Source organism: Scylla paramamosain, chromosome 32 (assembly GCF_035594125.1).
Source record: "Scylla paramamosain isolate STU-SP2022 chromosome 32, ASM3559412v1, whole genome shotgun sequence".
NCBI lineage: Eukaryota > Metazoa > Arthropoda > Malacostraca > Decapoda > Portunidae > Scylla > Scylla paramamosain.
Window position 1 is genome coordinate 2,935,957 of NC_087182.1, and position 17,058 is coordinate 2,953,014.

A 17,058-nucleotide genomic window follows, 5' to 3' on the forward strand; every position below is an offset into this window, starting at 1 on the left:
CTATGGTCTTTGAAAATAGTCCTTATGAGAAAAGAGTTTCATAATAGGAGTAATGTATAATTGATAGCCACGCGAAGGTACACTTACACAGAAAAGAATAACACCGGTCAAAAAATCGATTTCTGACCTTGGCAGTATAAAAAGAAATATGCAACCCTCACTGAAACTCTCTCTCTCTCTCTCTCTCTCTCTCTCTCTCTCTCTCTCTCTCTCTCTCTCTCTCTCTCTCTCTCTCTCTCTCTCTCTCTCTCCTACTACTACTACTACTACTACTACTACTACTACTACTACTACTACTACTATCTCTTCTTTACTCCCCAATGTTTATCCACACAAACTTCACGTATCAGCAACAACTCTGTCTAAACGCAAAGAAGGCGCTATAAGCTGCATCCTTGGCTCTTGAGTTGAATGAACCGACCCGAACGCACACACAGGTGAGACGCATGCCAAAGGTGTCCTCCCGCCCAATTAACCGAAGGGAACCTGGGCCCACACCTGACACCTGGCGCCTCCAACACTCAGTACACGTCCCAACAACGAAGAAATTGAGAGAAAATTGATATAGAAGTGATCGTATGCTAAAATAAAAGATACGATAGTAGTACGAGAGACTAGGAAATTTTTGCTCTCCTCTTCTCCCCTCCCTCCCTCCTCCTCCCTTACTTCCTTGTCTTCCTCCCTCCCCGCGGCAACACAACAGGTAAATTTCGACGGGAATACCCAGTGGCTGCGTGAGTGTTCCCAACGGTATGTCAATAAAGTAGGTCAAGCAGCGTCTTGGAAAAGCTACGCGGGAAAGTGAAGTAAAACAGACGTGCTGTACATAATGACGCTGTATCTTCATCACCGTCTTTTTTTTTTCTTTATACTTTTTATACTTGTTATTGTTGTTGTTGTTGTTGGTAGTGGTGTTATTCAAGGAACACTAAGAGGAGATAAACCAAGAGAGAAAATAATGAAGGAAAAGAAGAAATGTAGAAGGAAGATATGAAGGAGGAAGGAGGAAAAAAATGGAAGGAAGATATGAAGCAGGAAAGAAAAAAGAAGGAAGATATGAAGGAGGAAGGAAGATACGAAGAAGAAGGAAGATATGAAGGAGGAAGGAAGAAGTGAAGGAGGAAGGAAGACAGGAAGAAATAAAGGAGAAAAGAAGAAACGGAGGAAGGAAGAAGTGAAGGAGGGAAATACAAACATGAGAGCAATTAACAAGATTACAAGAAGCCACCACAAGCTGATCAACAAGAGAAGAGACAAGCGAAGAATGTCGTTTGTTTATAATCGTATACTCACCGCGTTTCTTTGAACCCACAAATGCCTCTGAAAAAATAATTAAGGATGCAGAAAAGATCGTGTATTAAGGAAGCGTGACAATATTACGTTTATTTTTCTTTATCTCGTTGTGTTTAATTCCTGTTTTTCTCCCCTGCGTCAATTATTATTATTATTATTATTATTATTATTATAATTATTATTATTACTATTATTATTATTATTATTATTATTATTATTATTATTATTATCATTATTGCTGTTGTTGTTGTTGTTGTTGCATCACGAGTTATGGATAGGAGCCATGGATAAGGGTCATATATGAAAAGTGAGTAACCACTGAAAAGGATTGGAAACCCCCACTCTCAGACATGGGTCCTCACCTACGTGCCTCGCCTACGTTCATCTCGCACCCAAGGCCACGCTGGTAGGGGACGCCCAGTACCTGCAATGCTACGTGCTGGGCAACAATAAAACCTTCACCATGTACTGTGTTGTTCGTGGCTCCCTGATCATGTCTGCCCACAATTGCGTCTTCTGGTATGTACGCGAGCAGCACTCGTGATAAAAGGGAAAAAAACCCATTATCCCAGCATTACCATGAAGGGAGCTGCGGCAAAGCTGTGGCGGCTCGTGAAGGCGTGAAGGACAAATTCACTGGATACAAGACAGAGACACGCAGGTTGCAGTAGTCTTTGAAAATTTTACGGAAATTAGAATAGTAACATTTTTCAACGTTTTAATAAAGTAGATAAATAGATAAATGAATAGACAGAAAATATAGGTAAGTACGTAAGTTGCAGTAATCTTTGAGAAAATGCGAAACAAGGACAGTAATCCCTTTCAATAAGTGAATAAATAAATAAATACATATTGATTCGATATCATAACTGAAGCAAAAAAGAGTTGCAAGAAATGTTAAATCGTGTTAAGTAGATATTAGTACTTTCAAATACCTGTTGGGCGAGCCTAATGAAGCCCCTGCCCTTGAAATCACGAAGGACACATGAGTTGAGACCAAGGGAACACCAGTAGAGAGAACACAGTAAAGCAAGAGGACCTGCCCTACTCACCTCCCGAGTCCCGAGCTGGATAACAACAAAACATCGACATCTGCTGATTCACACTACGCTTGGTTAGAAACACCCGAGTCTCCGCAACGACTCGACACCTACATAGTCATGATATAACAGTAAGAAAAGGAAGAGGGTAGGAAGGAAGGGATAGGAAGAACCAATATATGAGAAAATATGGTCAGTTGGTAAGTTGGAGAGGAAGAAGAGATGGAAGAGGGAAAGAAATTAAAGGAGAAAGAGTTGGGTACAAAAAGGAGGAAGGGAGGTTAAGGGGACCGAGCCTAGCGTGAGGAATAGTTTAATTTCCTGCATCCCATGTAGAATGGTATTGGTGTTAGTTTTAGAAATGTGGAAATTATCGAAACTCTCCCATGCTCTTTTTTTCCTTCCCTTTCTCAGTTCCTTAACCTTATTTACCCTTTATCTCCTATCTCCCCTTTTTTTTTCTCCCATCTTTCAGTCCCCTTCTTTCTTTCTCCCATCTCCCATTTCCCTTTTTTTCTCCCTTCCTTCTCCCAACTCCTTCCTTCTTTCCTTCCCTCTCCCAGCTCCTTTCGTCTTCCCATTTATCTCCTGTCTTCCATTCCTTCTTTCATCTCTCAGTTCCCTTCCTTCTTTCTTCCATCTCTCAGTTCCCTTCTTTCTCTCTTCCCTCTCCCACCTCCTTCCTTCGTTCCCCTAATTTTCCATCCCCCTCTTCCTTCTTTCCCCCATATCCCATTCCCTTCTTTCTACCTTCCCTCTCCCAGCTCCTTTCTCCTGTCTCTTCCTGACATCCACTTTCTCTCTTCATCCCCTGCCCATAACCCTTTCTAAATTTCTCTCTTTCTTTTCCTAGTATCTGACCCGCCGCACTTTCTCTCCCTACGCTTCTCCCTCCCTCCTTACACACTCCCATTCACCGCGGCCTGCACTACCACCAGTCCCTAATCCTATCTATTTCACAAACAGACTAGAGTTATGGGACCACATTTAGCTCATGGAAAATCCCGCATTCCCTGATCATTCTTTCTTTCTTTCTTCTTTTTTTCACTTTTTTTTCCTTTATTTTTTTCCTTTTCGCTTCATCTTTCTCTCTTCATTCATTGTTTCTCAGCCTTTTATTTCTTCTCTCTTTGTCTTTCCTTTAACTTTCCACGTTTCTTTCCTTCTATCATTTTCTTTGTTATTATTCTTATGTTCTTTGCTGTTTCTTTGTTCATCTTCCCTCTCTCTCTCTCTCGCTCACTTCCTTTTCCTTCATTTTTCTGTCATCACACATAATATTTCAGACCACTATTATTATCAAATTACTACACATCTCTTGCTCTCATCTTCTGTACACCCTAGAGGGAACCAGATCCTTAAAACAACAGATTATTAATATATTTGACTCAAGTTGCCCAGAGCGTCATGTCAGGTGTCCAGTTCACAGCGCCTCCCTCACAAGGCTTCTGCAGTGAATTATCTTGGCCCCTAGTGATTATTTTGGTCCATCTAAGACACTGTACTTTATACCTTCGTGTCAGGAGTTCAATGATTCAATCTCTAGTTAGGTCGTTTATGAGTAAAAAAAAAATTAAAAAAAATAAAAAACGCTGCCTCGAGGTAAAATTTTCATTGCTTCTGTGATGTTTCAAGAGAGAGATGGAAGTATATCACCCTTTAAATCAATTTATCAGTGTTTCTATGATTCGGTCTCTGGCCAGGGCACTTATGGGTAAATCTATCCTGCCTTGAGGTAAATTTTTCATTGTTCCTGTGGTGTTCATTAGAGAGGTGTAGGCTTGCTGGTACTGTTTAGATAAGCTTCTTGGGGTTTCTATGATGCTAAACAAATTTTTTTCTTCAATGCCTATAATTTTTTTGACAGTATTTTGGTGCTATGCTCTCATAAATATTTTTGTAGCTTAAAAAGACAAAATTACCTTATGTTTTCCCTTTTCTTTCCTGTGTCTCCATGCAAACAGTTTTTAGTACTAGGAAGGTTAAGGGTGACCATAGTGCCCAAAGGGTTAAGGAGGGCATTACACCTTATAAAAAAAAAATTAATAAAAAAAATAAATAAATAAATAAATAAATAAATAAATAAATAAACTAAATTCTCAAAGTAAAAAAAACACCACACTGAACTTACTACTAAGTTGTAGGTTGGAGAGTAAGATGAAAGAAATAACTACAAGTATATTTATATTTAATTTGGTATTTAAAATTTTGTTACTGGTCATCTGGATGGACAAGTCACTGCTTCTCCCAAACCATGTCAACGAATCGGGAGATGGACCTTGTTATTACAGACTCATAAAAGGAAAGACCTCCTAATGGGCTTCACATATACTCAAAATATATATAATTCCTGATAGTAAAAAGTAAGATCCTTTATAAATAGTGTTAAGTGGAGACTGGTGACTCAGCGAATGATGCTTTGATTACAAAATATATATCATAACAAATTGCTGGCTCCAGGGAACTGCTCAAACCATCCTCCACTTTTACAGATACACAAAGAATGAAAAGGAAAGATGAACTGCCAAGAAAAAGTTATCACAATAAATGGTTGCATGACTAGAGAATAAGATTAACAGGATGATTACAATATTATGCCCCCAGACAGTGGTGACCTGAAAGCAAGACTTGTGTGAGTGAATGGATGGAGTGGAGAACCTCATCAAATCTGCCGGAGAATTTCATCAAGATTCAGTTCATCTAATTGTGTGACAGAGTGGTAGTGACTGTGGCAATGGTGGTGGTAGTTTAAGTAGTAGTTGTAATAGTAGTAGTAGTAGTAGTAGTAGTAGTAGTAGTAGTAGTAGTAGTAGTAGTAGCAGGAGTTATTGTTATGAAAGTAGTAGTATTAAGTTCATGTGATGTGCAGTAGTAGTAGTACTAAAAGCAGTAGTACCAGTGTTAAACAGTAGTAGTCATAGTAGTAGTAGTAGTAGTAGTAGTAGTAATAGGTGTGATGAACAGTGGTGGTGAAGTATATTACATGTTGCAGTGGTGGCAGCAGTAGAAGTAGTTGTAGTGTGATAAAGTTTTAGCAGTACACACTTGTGCCATGTTGAAAAAAAAATCAAATATAAATACAATAACACAACTTAAGATGAGCTATATACACTACTAGATTCCATGAAATAACCATCTTTGGTACAAATATTAACTGCAAAAAACACATGCTGACGTCGTCCCCCCCCTCACCCTCGACCATTATTATATCTCAGAGCCTCCCCTCACAGCAGCCCAGCAGAATATACTCTCACAGGCACAGCTCCTGCACGCCTTGTGAGCCTGGGGCAGCACCTGGCATCCCAATTATCTATATTAAGTCAGAATGATGCCTCTTTAACACCATGCTTCAAAGGAATTAAGTAGCCAATCAATGATTTTCCATTTTAGAATGAAACACAACAAGCATTGCTTTATTTATCACTGAGTATTTATTGCCACTGAGTATTCTGAATTCTTTAATAATTTCCAGCACTATTAGTGTGTGGTCCTCCCCACCAGCCATCACAAGGTGTGCGGGTGCTCCAGTCTGCCCCTGCTGCACTAACACTGAGGCTCACTAAGGCTCACTCTCACATCTTACTTAAGTAGGCTTTTTTGGTTAGAGGATCACTTCAGTTGCCTCTTATTAAGTAGGTGATTTTTAAGGCAAATATCTTTTAAAACTGCATGGGAAAATAATTAACATATATATGGCATTATTAACACATTTACAAAAAAATGTACTTTGTAACTTCAAAAATATTTCAACAACCTTTTAAACATTAATTACGGAAGTCACATTTCTTAAGTAATGCTAAAATGCACATCAGTGATGTTCCCACACTGAGGCCAGAGAAGAGCGGCCCCTGGCCCCAGCAGGAGTGTTTTGTCTTGTAGCTTCAACAGGATGGCTTCAGCTGTACACTTCATGGTAGAGAATTTTTATACCACTCTTGTATCAGGAGTTATATATCCTGACAGGATGCAAGTTCTATACAAGCTATGATGACAGCCACAACAGGTCAGTAGTGATATGAGTACAACCTTGTCTTGGTTAACATTGTGACTTGAGGCAATTTGAGCTATAATGCACAGCAAACTTATTCACTTTAATATTTGCAAAACTTAAGTCTCACAGAGACTGTGCAAAAGGCTTTCCTTACTATTAATTCATATATATATGTATATGTGTGTGTGTGTGTGTGGATATATATATATATATATATATATATATATATATATATATATATATATATATATATATATATATATATATATATATATATATATATTGTAGTGTCCCTCATGTGTTGAGCCAGTGATGTGCTCTCCAAAGTAAGCAGTACATGGCCCTCTGTGCCTGTGCTGGCTCAGGATGAGCTGACCTGGGCATGGGTGCATAGCGGCCCAAGAGGTTCCTGTAACCCTTCCCTATGGTGGCCAGCAGAGGAGTGGGACTTGGCACCCCTTCCCTGTCCCCACCAAAACCATCAGTCTGGTCCTCAGAGCTGCCTGGATCCAAGACCACAGATGCTGGAGGAAGAGGAACTATTGCACGAACCTCATTTTCATATGGCCTGAACACAGTGATGGGACGCATTGACTCAGCTTCTGCCACTACCACACAGCCCCACTTAGTGCCCACATACACCTCACTGCCACACACAGCCACTGCCGTCACCTGTTGGGTTATACCAACAATTATTTTCTGTTAACTGCTTAAAAAAAAGTTAGAAGCTTCTTTTTTTGTCATAATGTTCCCTCTTGATTGGAAGAGTTAAACTTCAATAGTTCAACTTTAGTGTGTGTGTGTGTGTGTGTGTGTGTGTGTGTGTGTGTGTGTGTGTGTGTGTGTGTGTGTGTGTGTGTGTGTGTGTGTGTGTGTGTGTGTGTGTGTGTGTGTGTTTGTGTGCGTTTGTATGTATTTACCTAACTTTGTTTTTACAGACCTGAGCAAGCTCATGTAGCAAGTGAGTGTGTAGTTCGTTCTACACCTTGAGAAGTAAGCAGGCATAAGTATATTGGAAATAACAACAATTAAAATTTAAAAACTTGCACGATTAATTATAACAAAAGAAAATGTATCAGATATATTAAATCATCCATATCTTTCAAAATCTTAACTTATGGGGTACATTTTACAATGACTCAGGACCAACCATGAGGCCACTGCATCAGAATTACACAAGTCCCTCACCTGGCAGTGTGATGGGGACAGGTGCTCCTCTATGCTGATGGACTGCAGGCTTTCAGAACATGGCACCAGCTTGGAGCAGTCGAGTCGGTTCACCACCTTCTGATCCCTGGCATCCCAGTGATACACAACACACCCTGGCAAGACAAAGATCACTTGCTGGAACTCTACCTAACTTATATACACATTCATATATGCAAGATGCTCCTATTGTGCCTTGAATGAAGATTACACAATAGTGTTACAAATATTATGCTTCAAATTTCTAATATAGTTCTTCCTTCACCCTTACCAGGGTAGACATAAGACCAGATAGAGTTTCTGAGATGAGGAGAGACTGTGGAGAGATTTTGTGGAGCGTGAAGTATGAACACGTCAGCAGAGGAATCACTTGCTGGAGGTGTTGAGCTGGTGAAGTGTGACACAGCATCTTGACTCATCACCAGACCATCATCCCGCAAGCAAAACACACTCATGGTGCCCTGGCTGCCCCCACACCATAGTGACCTACAGGGGTTCACAAATAAAACATACATAATTTCAAGGAAAGAAAAATAATCTTGAAAACTGATATTAAAGCTTATACTGGTACAAAGATGTAGTCCTATTATTAATGAAGGCATACATTTGGAAGCAACATTCATCCTTACCAAGTGTTGTCAGTCTGGGTAACTGCAAGACAGTAGATTTCATGCGTTGAGCCAGCCAACTCTGTCATGACAAAGCTGCCCTCGCCCAGAACAGGAGAAGTGGGTGTGACATCTGAGCTACACAGGAAAAGGCGACCATTCAGGAGAGCTACAGCCACCCTGCCCAGGGCGTGGAGGCTGCAGAGGGAGCGCACGGGGGAGGACTGAGGGGCATCAGGCTCCAAGCAATAGCTGAACACTCGGCAGTAGTCCACCGTGCTGAGAGAACAAGATGCACTTCTGTAATGCTCACATGTACATCTTGGGGACATATTCATGGCACATTTTCTAGATCCCTATCATCAATACATCAGCCACTTGGACAATTTTATTTATGGGTCATCTTGTTTGAAAAGCTACTTAGAATTGCTCATGAAATATATGCTTGTAGAATATGTTTTGTGTTTCCTGCACGTCAGAAAAGACTACTAAAAGGAACAAGTGTAAAGGACAAGCAAGTCTTTTCCAAGCAACTAAATATTTCCACTGAACTAAATGAGCATTAACATACTGTCCCTTTTTTCCTGCCTTTCTTGGCAGTCAATTTACACTTAGAAATGTTAGGTTCACACATAACGTTGTATCACCACAACAGAAAAAACACGACAACCACTACCACCAATAATTCTCCAACAGAACACTATCAGCATCAACATGTACATGGAAGCTAGAGGCCTAAGCCCATAGAACACTAACAGTTGGGGGGAAAAAAATGAATAAATAAAATAAAATAAATAAATAAATAAATAAATAAATAAATAAATAAATAAATGAATAAATAAAAATTCTTTACATGTCAGAATATATTTGGAAACGTTCACTTACTTGTAGCCATGAATGTTGCCAGCATTGTCACCCAGCCAGACGTGCTCACCCACACAACACATGGCAGTGATTGTGTCTGGCAGTCCCTCTATGCTGGTGTACCCTGCCCAGCCCCACTCCCCAGCCCCAACCATGTCCAGCTGAGGGGAGGTGCGGCTCACCCAGATGTTCCCCAGCTCACGCATCACCAGTTCCCCATCTGTAACATAACACCTCTTTGTACACACTCTGTGCCATGTGCTGAACTTGCTGCTGGCATAGACTATAATGTAGTGAAGGTAACACAGAAGGAAGACAGCAACTAACTCACCTTCATCCTTGACATAGGCTGGAGGCACCCTGATGGCATCAATAATGTTGAGGGAATGGTCAAGAGAGGCCACGTCCAGCAGGTGAGTGAACTCCGGAGCCGAGGCGATGGAAACAATCTGTGAGGCTGAGGGTCGGAATCTTGGCTGCTGCGACCAACACATCACCATCAAATCCAGCACATACACTGGGTACTCTGTCTCCTGTCAATACACACACATGCACACACACGTCAATCAGGAGGCCACCTGACTCACTGACTAATTAATGGGCTGACTTATTTGCAGCTATACAAAATTGAATGATCTCAATTTGTATTTATATAACAGAAAAGAGAGAGAGAGAGAGAGAGAGAGAGAGAGAGAGAGAGAGAGAGAGAGAGAGAGAGAGAGAGAGAGAGAGAGAGAGAGAGAGAGAGAGAGAGAGAGAGAGAGAGAGAGAGAGAGAGAGAGAGAGAGAGAGAGAGAGAGAGAGAGAGAGAGAGAGAGAGAGAGAGAGAGAGAGAGAGAGAGAGAGAGAGAGAGAGAGAGAGAGAGAGAGAGAGAGAGAGAGAGAGAGAGAGAGAGAGTGTGTGTTGGCAGTCTGTCATTACCCTGTGTGTGAGTGCTGGCCGTCCTCCCTCCAGAACGTGTTCCTTCACATTATCACAGTGCTCATATGGCTGGTGTGTTGTGAGCAGCTCATACATAAACATCCCAAAGGAGAAGCAGTCCACCTGTAATATATAGTACATGCATAACTGTGAGTATTGACTTATATAACCCTAATATTGGTCCTCTTTCATTAATTCATGTCACTACAATGATATACCTATTATGATTTTTCATAATAAAATCTAAAGGTCAAATTATTGCGTAAGCCTTTTCCCATCCATTCATGATCTGTAGGGAACAATCACCTCTATGACTTTCCAAATAAGTGGTACATTCTTCTACATGACAAGACTGTTTCGGAAAATGTGCTTCATACTACAACTCCGGGAACATTTTTACCTTCTCTGTGTATTCTTCCTCCCCATTGTGCCTCATCATCTCTGGTGCCATGAAGCCCTCTGTGCCTCCGAAGCCTTTGGTGCCTGTGGGTAAGCTGGCCCGGCTGATGCCTGGAGCCACCATTAATTCAGTTAAGACATTACAGAGAGAGAAATTAAATATAAAACCATGCATTCTTCTTGCAAACTGACTTATTTGTATGTTATCAACAAATGATGCTGTTAGTAGTACCTTGCCAGACTCTTAGTCCTCAGGTTCTTAAATGATAATAAGGCAAGCTATTGTGTGAGTAATCCTAAATTATTTCAGTGAGCAACTGTTTAAGTAAAGACATTACAAGGCTCTTGCTGATTCATTACTCCATTTTGTTATTATGTCTTTCAGTATCATACTCCAGTATCTTTACAGCTTGAGAAATATTCACATCAGTCAGAGAGTTGAAATATACCAGTATGCGATCTCCTAGCAAGATGAAATGGCTGCCTACCATAGTCTGCGAGGCGAACATCCACCCGAGGATGAGGCTGGTGGTGGAAGGGTGGCGGCAGTTCCCACACCAGCACATTCTCGCTTTTCAGGTCTCGGTAGATAATGTGTTGGCCGTGCAGGTACTCCAGGGCTTTAGCCACCTGTAGGGGGAGTAAGAGTTTTGAAAGGATTGACAGACATGCAAACTTTAATAAACTTAACAGTATATTTGGAAATCCTTGAATTTTATCAGTAATTTTTCTCAGGAATATGTGAAGTTTTCCCACTTGCAACTACAGCTCTTGGTGAACAACTAATGTTCAAACTGGCAAAATGTGGATGAGAAAATAGAACACTGATACAAGATCTTGCTAATGCAGTCTCCTGCTCCATGGCTGACCTGTAGCACCACAGCTTGCAGGGTGGGGAGGGACAGTCTGCCACCAGACCGCTGGTAATGCTTGAGGCACTGGTCCAGCGCTCCCTGCGGTGCCAGCTCCAGGACCAGAGCCAGCGGGCGAGGGCACACCCCAACCAGCGGCACAATGTGTTGGTGTCGCAGGGAGAGCAGAATGTTGACCTCCTGTCTGGCGGAGCAGTACGCTTTGCAGGCATACTGCAGAGGGTCTCTCTCCCACTTGCTCTGGGCAGCCTGGAAGATACTTTCAGTGTTAAATTGTTCTCTATTTTTCATAAAGAAACTGTATTTGATAACTATAATAATAATTGTTTTTTACTTTTTAAATTTATCTTGAAAACTGAAACCAATACAATAAAAATAAAGAATTTCCATTATTTTTTTTTACTACCTTAAGTAATTAATGATATAAACACAAATGGTCAAACCCTATATGCATAGCATCCTGGTACAAACAATGTTGCTTATGCTTCCTACAAACTTAAAGATTAGCTGAAAACTGCACATTACTTTGCTTTGATCTATTAGATATATTTTCACCAAACTACACCTGCATCCACATGGGGCAACACTCACCTTGAAAGCTACAATGGCACTCTGTCGAGCGTTGGGTCCTGGGTCGACAGGCTGCAACATCTTGAGGGCCACATCCATGGGTCCTCCATTGAGGCGGTTGCGACAGGAGCCCTGGAAGACGAACCCAAAGCCACCACGCCCAAGCAGCTTCCCTTGTTTGATGACCTCTGGCCGCACCAAGTACCGGTCACCCAGATCCAGGAACACCTGTATCATAACCAAGGCTCACAATAAAGAATGTTGAGATGTAGACAAGATCCTTAACCCTTTCACTGCTATTTATCACATCTTTCCTCAATGACTGATCACTCTGAGATATATTTTCTTGTTTTACAGCCACCTTCAAACATTGCACAGGCTAGAAATTGCAAAATCTGTTCTTTTTATTCCCTTCTTTCTTGTAGATGCTTATGAAGATCCAAAACATTGTTTTTAGTGGTATGAATTGTTGCATATTGCAGAGAAAAGGTTAAACTTAGTAATCAAGATAGTAACGAGTTCAAGCTTAATTCTTTAAAAATGGACATAAGAAACTGGTACTCAAACAGAATGGTTGATGGCTGGAGTAATCTCAGGAATCATGTTGTTAGGGCAGGACTTTACATATCACCATAACATGTAAGAAAAGGTGGAGGCAAGAAACAGAGTCACATACGGTATCAGGAGCAATCTGTGCCAGGAGCAAGTCAGCGTGGAGTGGGCAGGGCACGGAACGGGCAGTGTAGGCAGCCAGGATACACTCTTCCACCATGAAGGAGTAGACCACCGGCGTCACCTCCTGGGCACCGGTACTTTCACCTTCGTTGTTGGCACTGTTGTCTAGGTCTGGCCGCCCCTCTGCCGACGCCTTGCGACTGGATAGGGCAGGTGAGGCAGCGATGAGAGGAAGCCTTTGACTTTGCCTTGTGCTATGCGGAAAATGCTTGGTGTAGCAAAATAAACCCTTTACCTTGTACCAGTGATAATGTAAACAAATACAGATTTCTTACTTGTTACTTGCATTATTTTCTATGAAGGAGTGAAAAATATGATTCAACCCCTAAGGGGTCTTGAGAGCTTTGGTAGCATGCAGTGCAAAGATACTAGTCAGCACAAATCTAAGTCAAAAGAATATTTACACCTAAATCAGATGCAAAAAAGTTTTGTAGAAGAATCTAAGAAGGATTTTGGAACTGTATTACTTTTCTAAGAAAAGGTGCTCTGAGTGAAACATTTACAGTATTTCATGCTGTGCTGACCTTATGAATATTGGTCCTTGTAGGCTAAATAAAACAATAAGAGAAATAGATTAACTCATATCCTCAAAACAAGAAGAGAGAATTATAAACTACTAATCATACTTTCTAGAAAATGACAATAACAATTTCAAACAGAAACAAGTGCCAACTCCCACCATGCAGTGCGACAACAGCCATTCCCAAGGTGACCACAGCCGGGCAGGGAGAGACTCACCTGGAGGTGGTGGACTCGGCCCCAACGCCACTGTCCCCATCTGAGGTGTAGGACTCCCGGGACCCCCAGCTACGCCTTGGCAGCTGAGGCGACATGTTTCCTCCCACACCTGCTGCAGCACCAGCTGGGGAGACACCCCCGCCCCCTCCGGCAGGGGTGGATGAGGAAGAGTTGCAGCCCCCAGGTTGTGATGAAGCCACATTACCAAAGGGCATTGTTGCAGGATGGCCCTGAGATATGAGGAATTGTGGCATGAGATCCCCTACATGAAGCCAAAGTTTAGGTGCCTTTTAACTATTTCATCATCACAAGCTTCTTACATTCACCCACTCTAAAACACAAGCTTCTTACATTCACCCACTCTAAAACACAAGCTTCTTACATTCACCCACTCTAAAACACAAGCTTCTTACATTCACCCACTCTAAAACACAAGCTTCTTACATTCATCCACTCTAAAACAGTCTCCATAAATGACATCCCTGGCCTTTTTACACATGCCCAACCTCTCACAAAAACCTTAAATCTAGACTCTCCAGGTGTAGAACATGCTTTTTCTAGGTACCAAAGTCCCAGTGTCATTCACCCAATCTATAAAACCATGTAATAATTAAAATAGCTTACTCTTACTTACAGTTAAATTTTTCTTCCAAATTATCAATATTCACAGTAAACGACCACATTTATTTGTTTCTGTCTCACTCCAACATGCAAAAATCATGTACTTGCCAAATGTTACAGTTACTCATATCTGCTGAAATTACTTTAGATAGCTCTGGCACTAATAAACCCATATCCTTGTCCATTTTTCACCATTCCCCTGAACCTTAAAACCATTTTGCTTTCCTCTAATAACACTCAGCCCCACCACCTGCTTGAAGAACCTCAGTGTGGTCTGCTTTACCTGCTGGGACGGAGCTAGACTTCCCAGGAGACTGTTAGTGAGGAGTGAGCGCTCAAGAGAGGAGCTGTGGGATGCAGTCAGGTCCTGGTGGGGTGCCATGCATGTTAGTCCATTAAGTTCAAAGCTTGTTAGGTACACTTAGTTGAATAAAGGATCTTTTCATTAGAGACAAAGCAACAGATGCTTTGTTGTGTGAATTTACAAACAGCAAAGAAGCAGTTGGCAAAGCTGGTGAAATACTATATAATTCTGATAAGGCATCAGTTTTCTTGACATAGAATATTAAAGAATTAACATCCAAAAGTTTACTGAGGTTTGTAATAATTTCTGCTCATCTAAGGAAAGCCACCACTCATTAGACTGTTGCCAAAGTGAGAGAAGCGAAAGAAAGCTATTGACACAGCAACATGCTTCCCCAGCAACATGAATGAAACTCAAGTAGGTATGTTCATTTGTTTGTTTGTTTGTCTACACCCACATAGGCAAGTGAGCAGACAGGCTTCCATCTGATCTTTTGCCTTGGGTATTGCAGCTCACCTGGGAGATCTGAGAGGCTGTCATGGAGCAGTACAAAGGGTTCATCTCAACAAAGGATCCCCAGTTGTCAGGGAGGTGCCGGGCCTGGGGATGGTTGCCCGGCCCCTCGTGCTGCCCGTGACACTCCAGACACACAGGACAAGGCACCAGGCGGGTCACTAGGAACTTTCCTTCACTGGTGTGAACAAAGCGTGTGCCCAGTGTAGGATACCTGGGGGAGGAAGAGAAATCAGTACTACAGCAAATAAGCTTAATGTTGTTTATCTCTCATATTTACCTCTAGCTTCACCTGATGCTTGATTCCTGGGTACATGAGACATCACAGACATACATATTAAGGTTATCCCCCTTAGCAAGCCTTTGAAGCACTCCTTCAATCCTGGTGTTATCATTTACATTTTTACATTGTTTCCCGTATTTCTTATAAAGAGCCATATGAAAATTTACTTTCATAAATGAAAAATCAAAAGGTAACTAAATTGGCAGGAGTGAGCATTTGACCCACCAGTCCTCCAGCAGAGTGTCTATATGATCCACGGCCAGGGAGAGCAGCTTGGCCACGCACTCCGGCGCCGGGTCCAGCACCACACTCTGGATGCCATTGGCAAGGATGTCTGCTGCAGGATTGGCCACCTCTTTGTCTTGGAAGGGTCTCTTGATCACCACAGCCTCATTGGGTAGGCAAATCTCCAAAACAGCTGAGCTGTTCACCTGTAAAGAGGTTTCCACAAAAATTATCACCTCAGCAATATCTTGGCCCTGAAGCTGTACATAAAATCAAAATACAATACTTCAGATCTGAGACTGGAAAAAAAAAAAAAAAAAAAAGTTTATGAGATGATTTCCTCATAGTTATAAAGGCTAATGATGATCTCATTGATGATCCAAAAGCAATATCCAGCAGTGCTTGCCATTCACAGCTTTGCATACAACCTCCAAAAAGTCCCCCTCCATACCTCTACGTCTGACCACATTCCCTCCTGGCGGACAAGGAAGCGCATACTCTTGTAGTCATAATACAAGTGATTGGTTTGTGTGGAGGACTGTGAGGAGCCGGGTGGGGGGCCGCCGTGTCCATGAGGCATGTGGTGGGTGCCGTGTGAGAAGCATGGCAGCACCTCCCTCATGCGGAAGAGTGTGGTGTGGGCATAGTGCAGCTCCATACCTGTCTGCCAACACATCCACTCTGCCTGCCCTCCCAGCACTGATGATAGCCCTCGGTCATTCAACACCTGCAAGGGCCAAGTCCTGTCGTGTCGATGTGTTCATCTAACTTACTATTACAGCAATCTCATAAAACAAAGGACAGATACAACAAACTTAGTTAACTAATGGATGCAAATTCCTCAAAAGGTTCTTGGAGTTTTCACTTTAGTCAACATGTAATAGCTAAAGGAGTACATGCAAAATGATGAGGAAGTGAAGTGGTTACCTCTCGTGGCATGACAAAGTAGTTCCTGACAATGTCTACCACTGTGTCGTCTGCCAGGATGCGGGTGATCAGTCGAGACCAGAATCCAGAGGGGAAATAGGACATGAGGAGGAGACGGCGGATGGCAGCGTGGGGAGCAGAGCGATGAGTGACTTGGACTGCTGGGGGCTCAGGACACAATGCAGGACTGCCATCAGCACCTTCTTTTTTGGGGCTTCCTGTAGGAATAAATGGATACTTTGCAATATTCATGCTACCCTCTTTTGATACACCACAAGCAATGTTGATCAAAAACACAGCCCAGACTTGTTACTAAATTTTGAAATTGGATAGATTTACGTGTAGTAGTGATCTTTTGGAAAATAGTCTACAGTGTGAATATATATAGTATTCACTGTACGGAGAAGGTAATGGAGTGAGTACCTATGGCTTCTGTAGTGAGGCCATGAGAGGAGAGTGGCCGAGGTTTGCGTTCCTCAGTGCTACTCATGTAGAAGGAGGAGTTCCCCACTATGGTAGACCCAGTAGAGGTTGAGAACTTCTTGTTCCTGATGGCCCAGCCCCTTGAGCGTACAGGGATCTGTGGGGCAGGCCAGGTGTGTATCAGTTCACTCATCACCACTGATCACAACAGAGGACAATGGACTCTAAACTACTAATAAAAGAAAACATGGTAACATTAAGTTTGAAATTTCAACTATCACTTATATTTATGTATATAAAGTGATACTTGAAGCATCTGTTGCTCAGGTAAGTAGGTTACCAAAGATAAGCTCAAATAAACCAGCTACAGAAAATTAACCTTAAAAGAGCTATGGTGTCCCCCTTAAACTTCAAGAAATGGTCCAGTGCAAGTTTATAATATAATTTCCAAAGACATCACTGATAACAAAAGAAGTGATCTAATATTTTCACCTTTCAATACCTGTAGTCATATTATTACTTAG

The 17,058-nt window shown here is 41.8% G+C and overlaps 1 protein-coding gene across 4 annotated transcripts in view; it reads right to left on the reverse strand.

The window, feature by feature from the left end:
• Positions 1-17,058, reverse strand: part of LOC135089049 (leucine-rich repeat serine/threonine-protein kinase 1-like) — a 39,695-nt gene that overhangs the window by 3,199 nt on the left and 19,438 nt on the right. The window contains exons 27-46 of one of the 4 annotated variants that reach the window (XM_063984246.1): positions 16,535-16,691; positions 16,112-16,329; positions 15,636-15,911; positions 15,185-15,390; positions 14,680-14,890; positions 14,143-14,226; positions 13,239-13,468; positions 13,025-13,048; positions 12,442-12,640; positions 11,787-11,993; positions 11,193-11,444; positions 10,812-10,953; positions 10,325-10,434; positions 9,925-10,047; positions 9,334-9,535; positions 9,024-9,222; positions 8,160-8,417; positions 7,802-8,016; positions 7,513-7,646; positions 2,346-6,996 (exon numbers count right to left, since the gene is read on the reverse strand). In XM_063984246.1, coding sequence (XP_063840316.1) covers positions 6,619-6,996; positions 7,513-7,646; positions 7,802-8,016; positions 8,160-8,417; positions 9,024-9,222; positions 9,334-9,535; positions 9,925-10,047; positions 10,325-10,434; positions 10,812-10,953; positions 11,193-11,444; positions 11,787-11,993; positions 12,442-12,640; positions 13,025-13,048; positions 13,239-13,468; positions 14,143-14,226; positions 14,680-14,890; positions 15,185-15,390; positions 15,636-15,911; positions 16,112-16,329; positions 16,535-16,691 — 3,825 coding nt within the window. In that variant the 3' untranslated portion in view covers positions 2,346-6,618. Of the gene's footprint in view, positions 1-2,345; positions 6,997-7,512; positions 7,647-7,801; positions 8,017-8,159; positions 8,418-9,023; positions 9,223-9,333; positions 9,536-9,924; positions 10,048-10,324; positions 10,435-10,811; positions 10,954-11,192; positions 11,445-11,786; positions 11,994-12,441; positions 12,695-13,024; positions 13,049-13,238; positions 13,469-14,142; positions 14,227-14,679; positions 14,891-15,184; positions 15,391-15,635; positions 15,912-16,111; positions 16,330-16,534; positions 16,692-17,058 lie in introns of all 4 variants that reach the window. The other 3 variants (XM_063984245.1, XM_063984247.1, XM_063984244.1) reach the window with 3 other exon arrangements.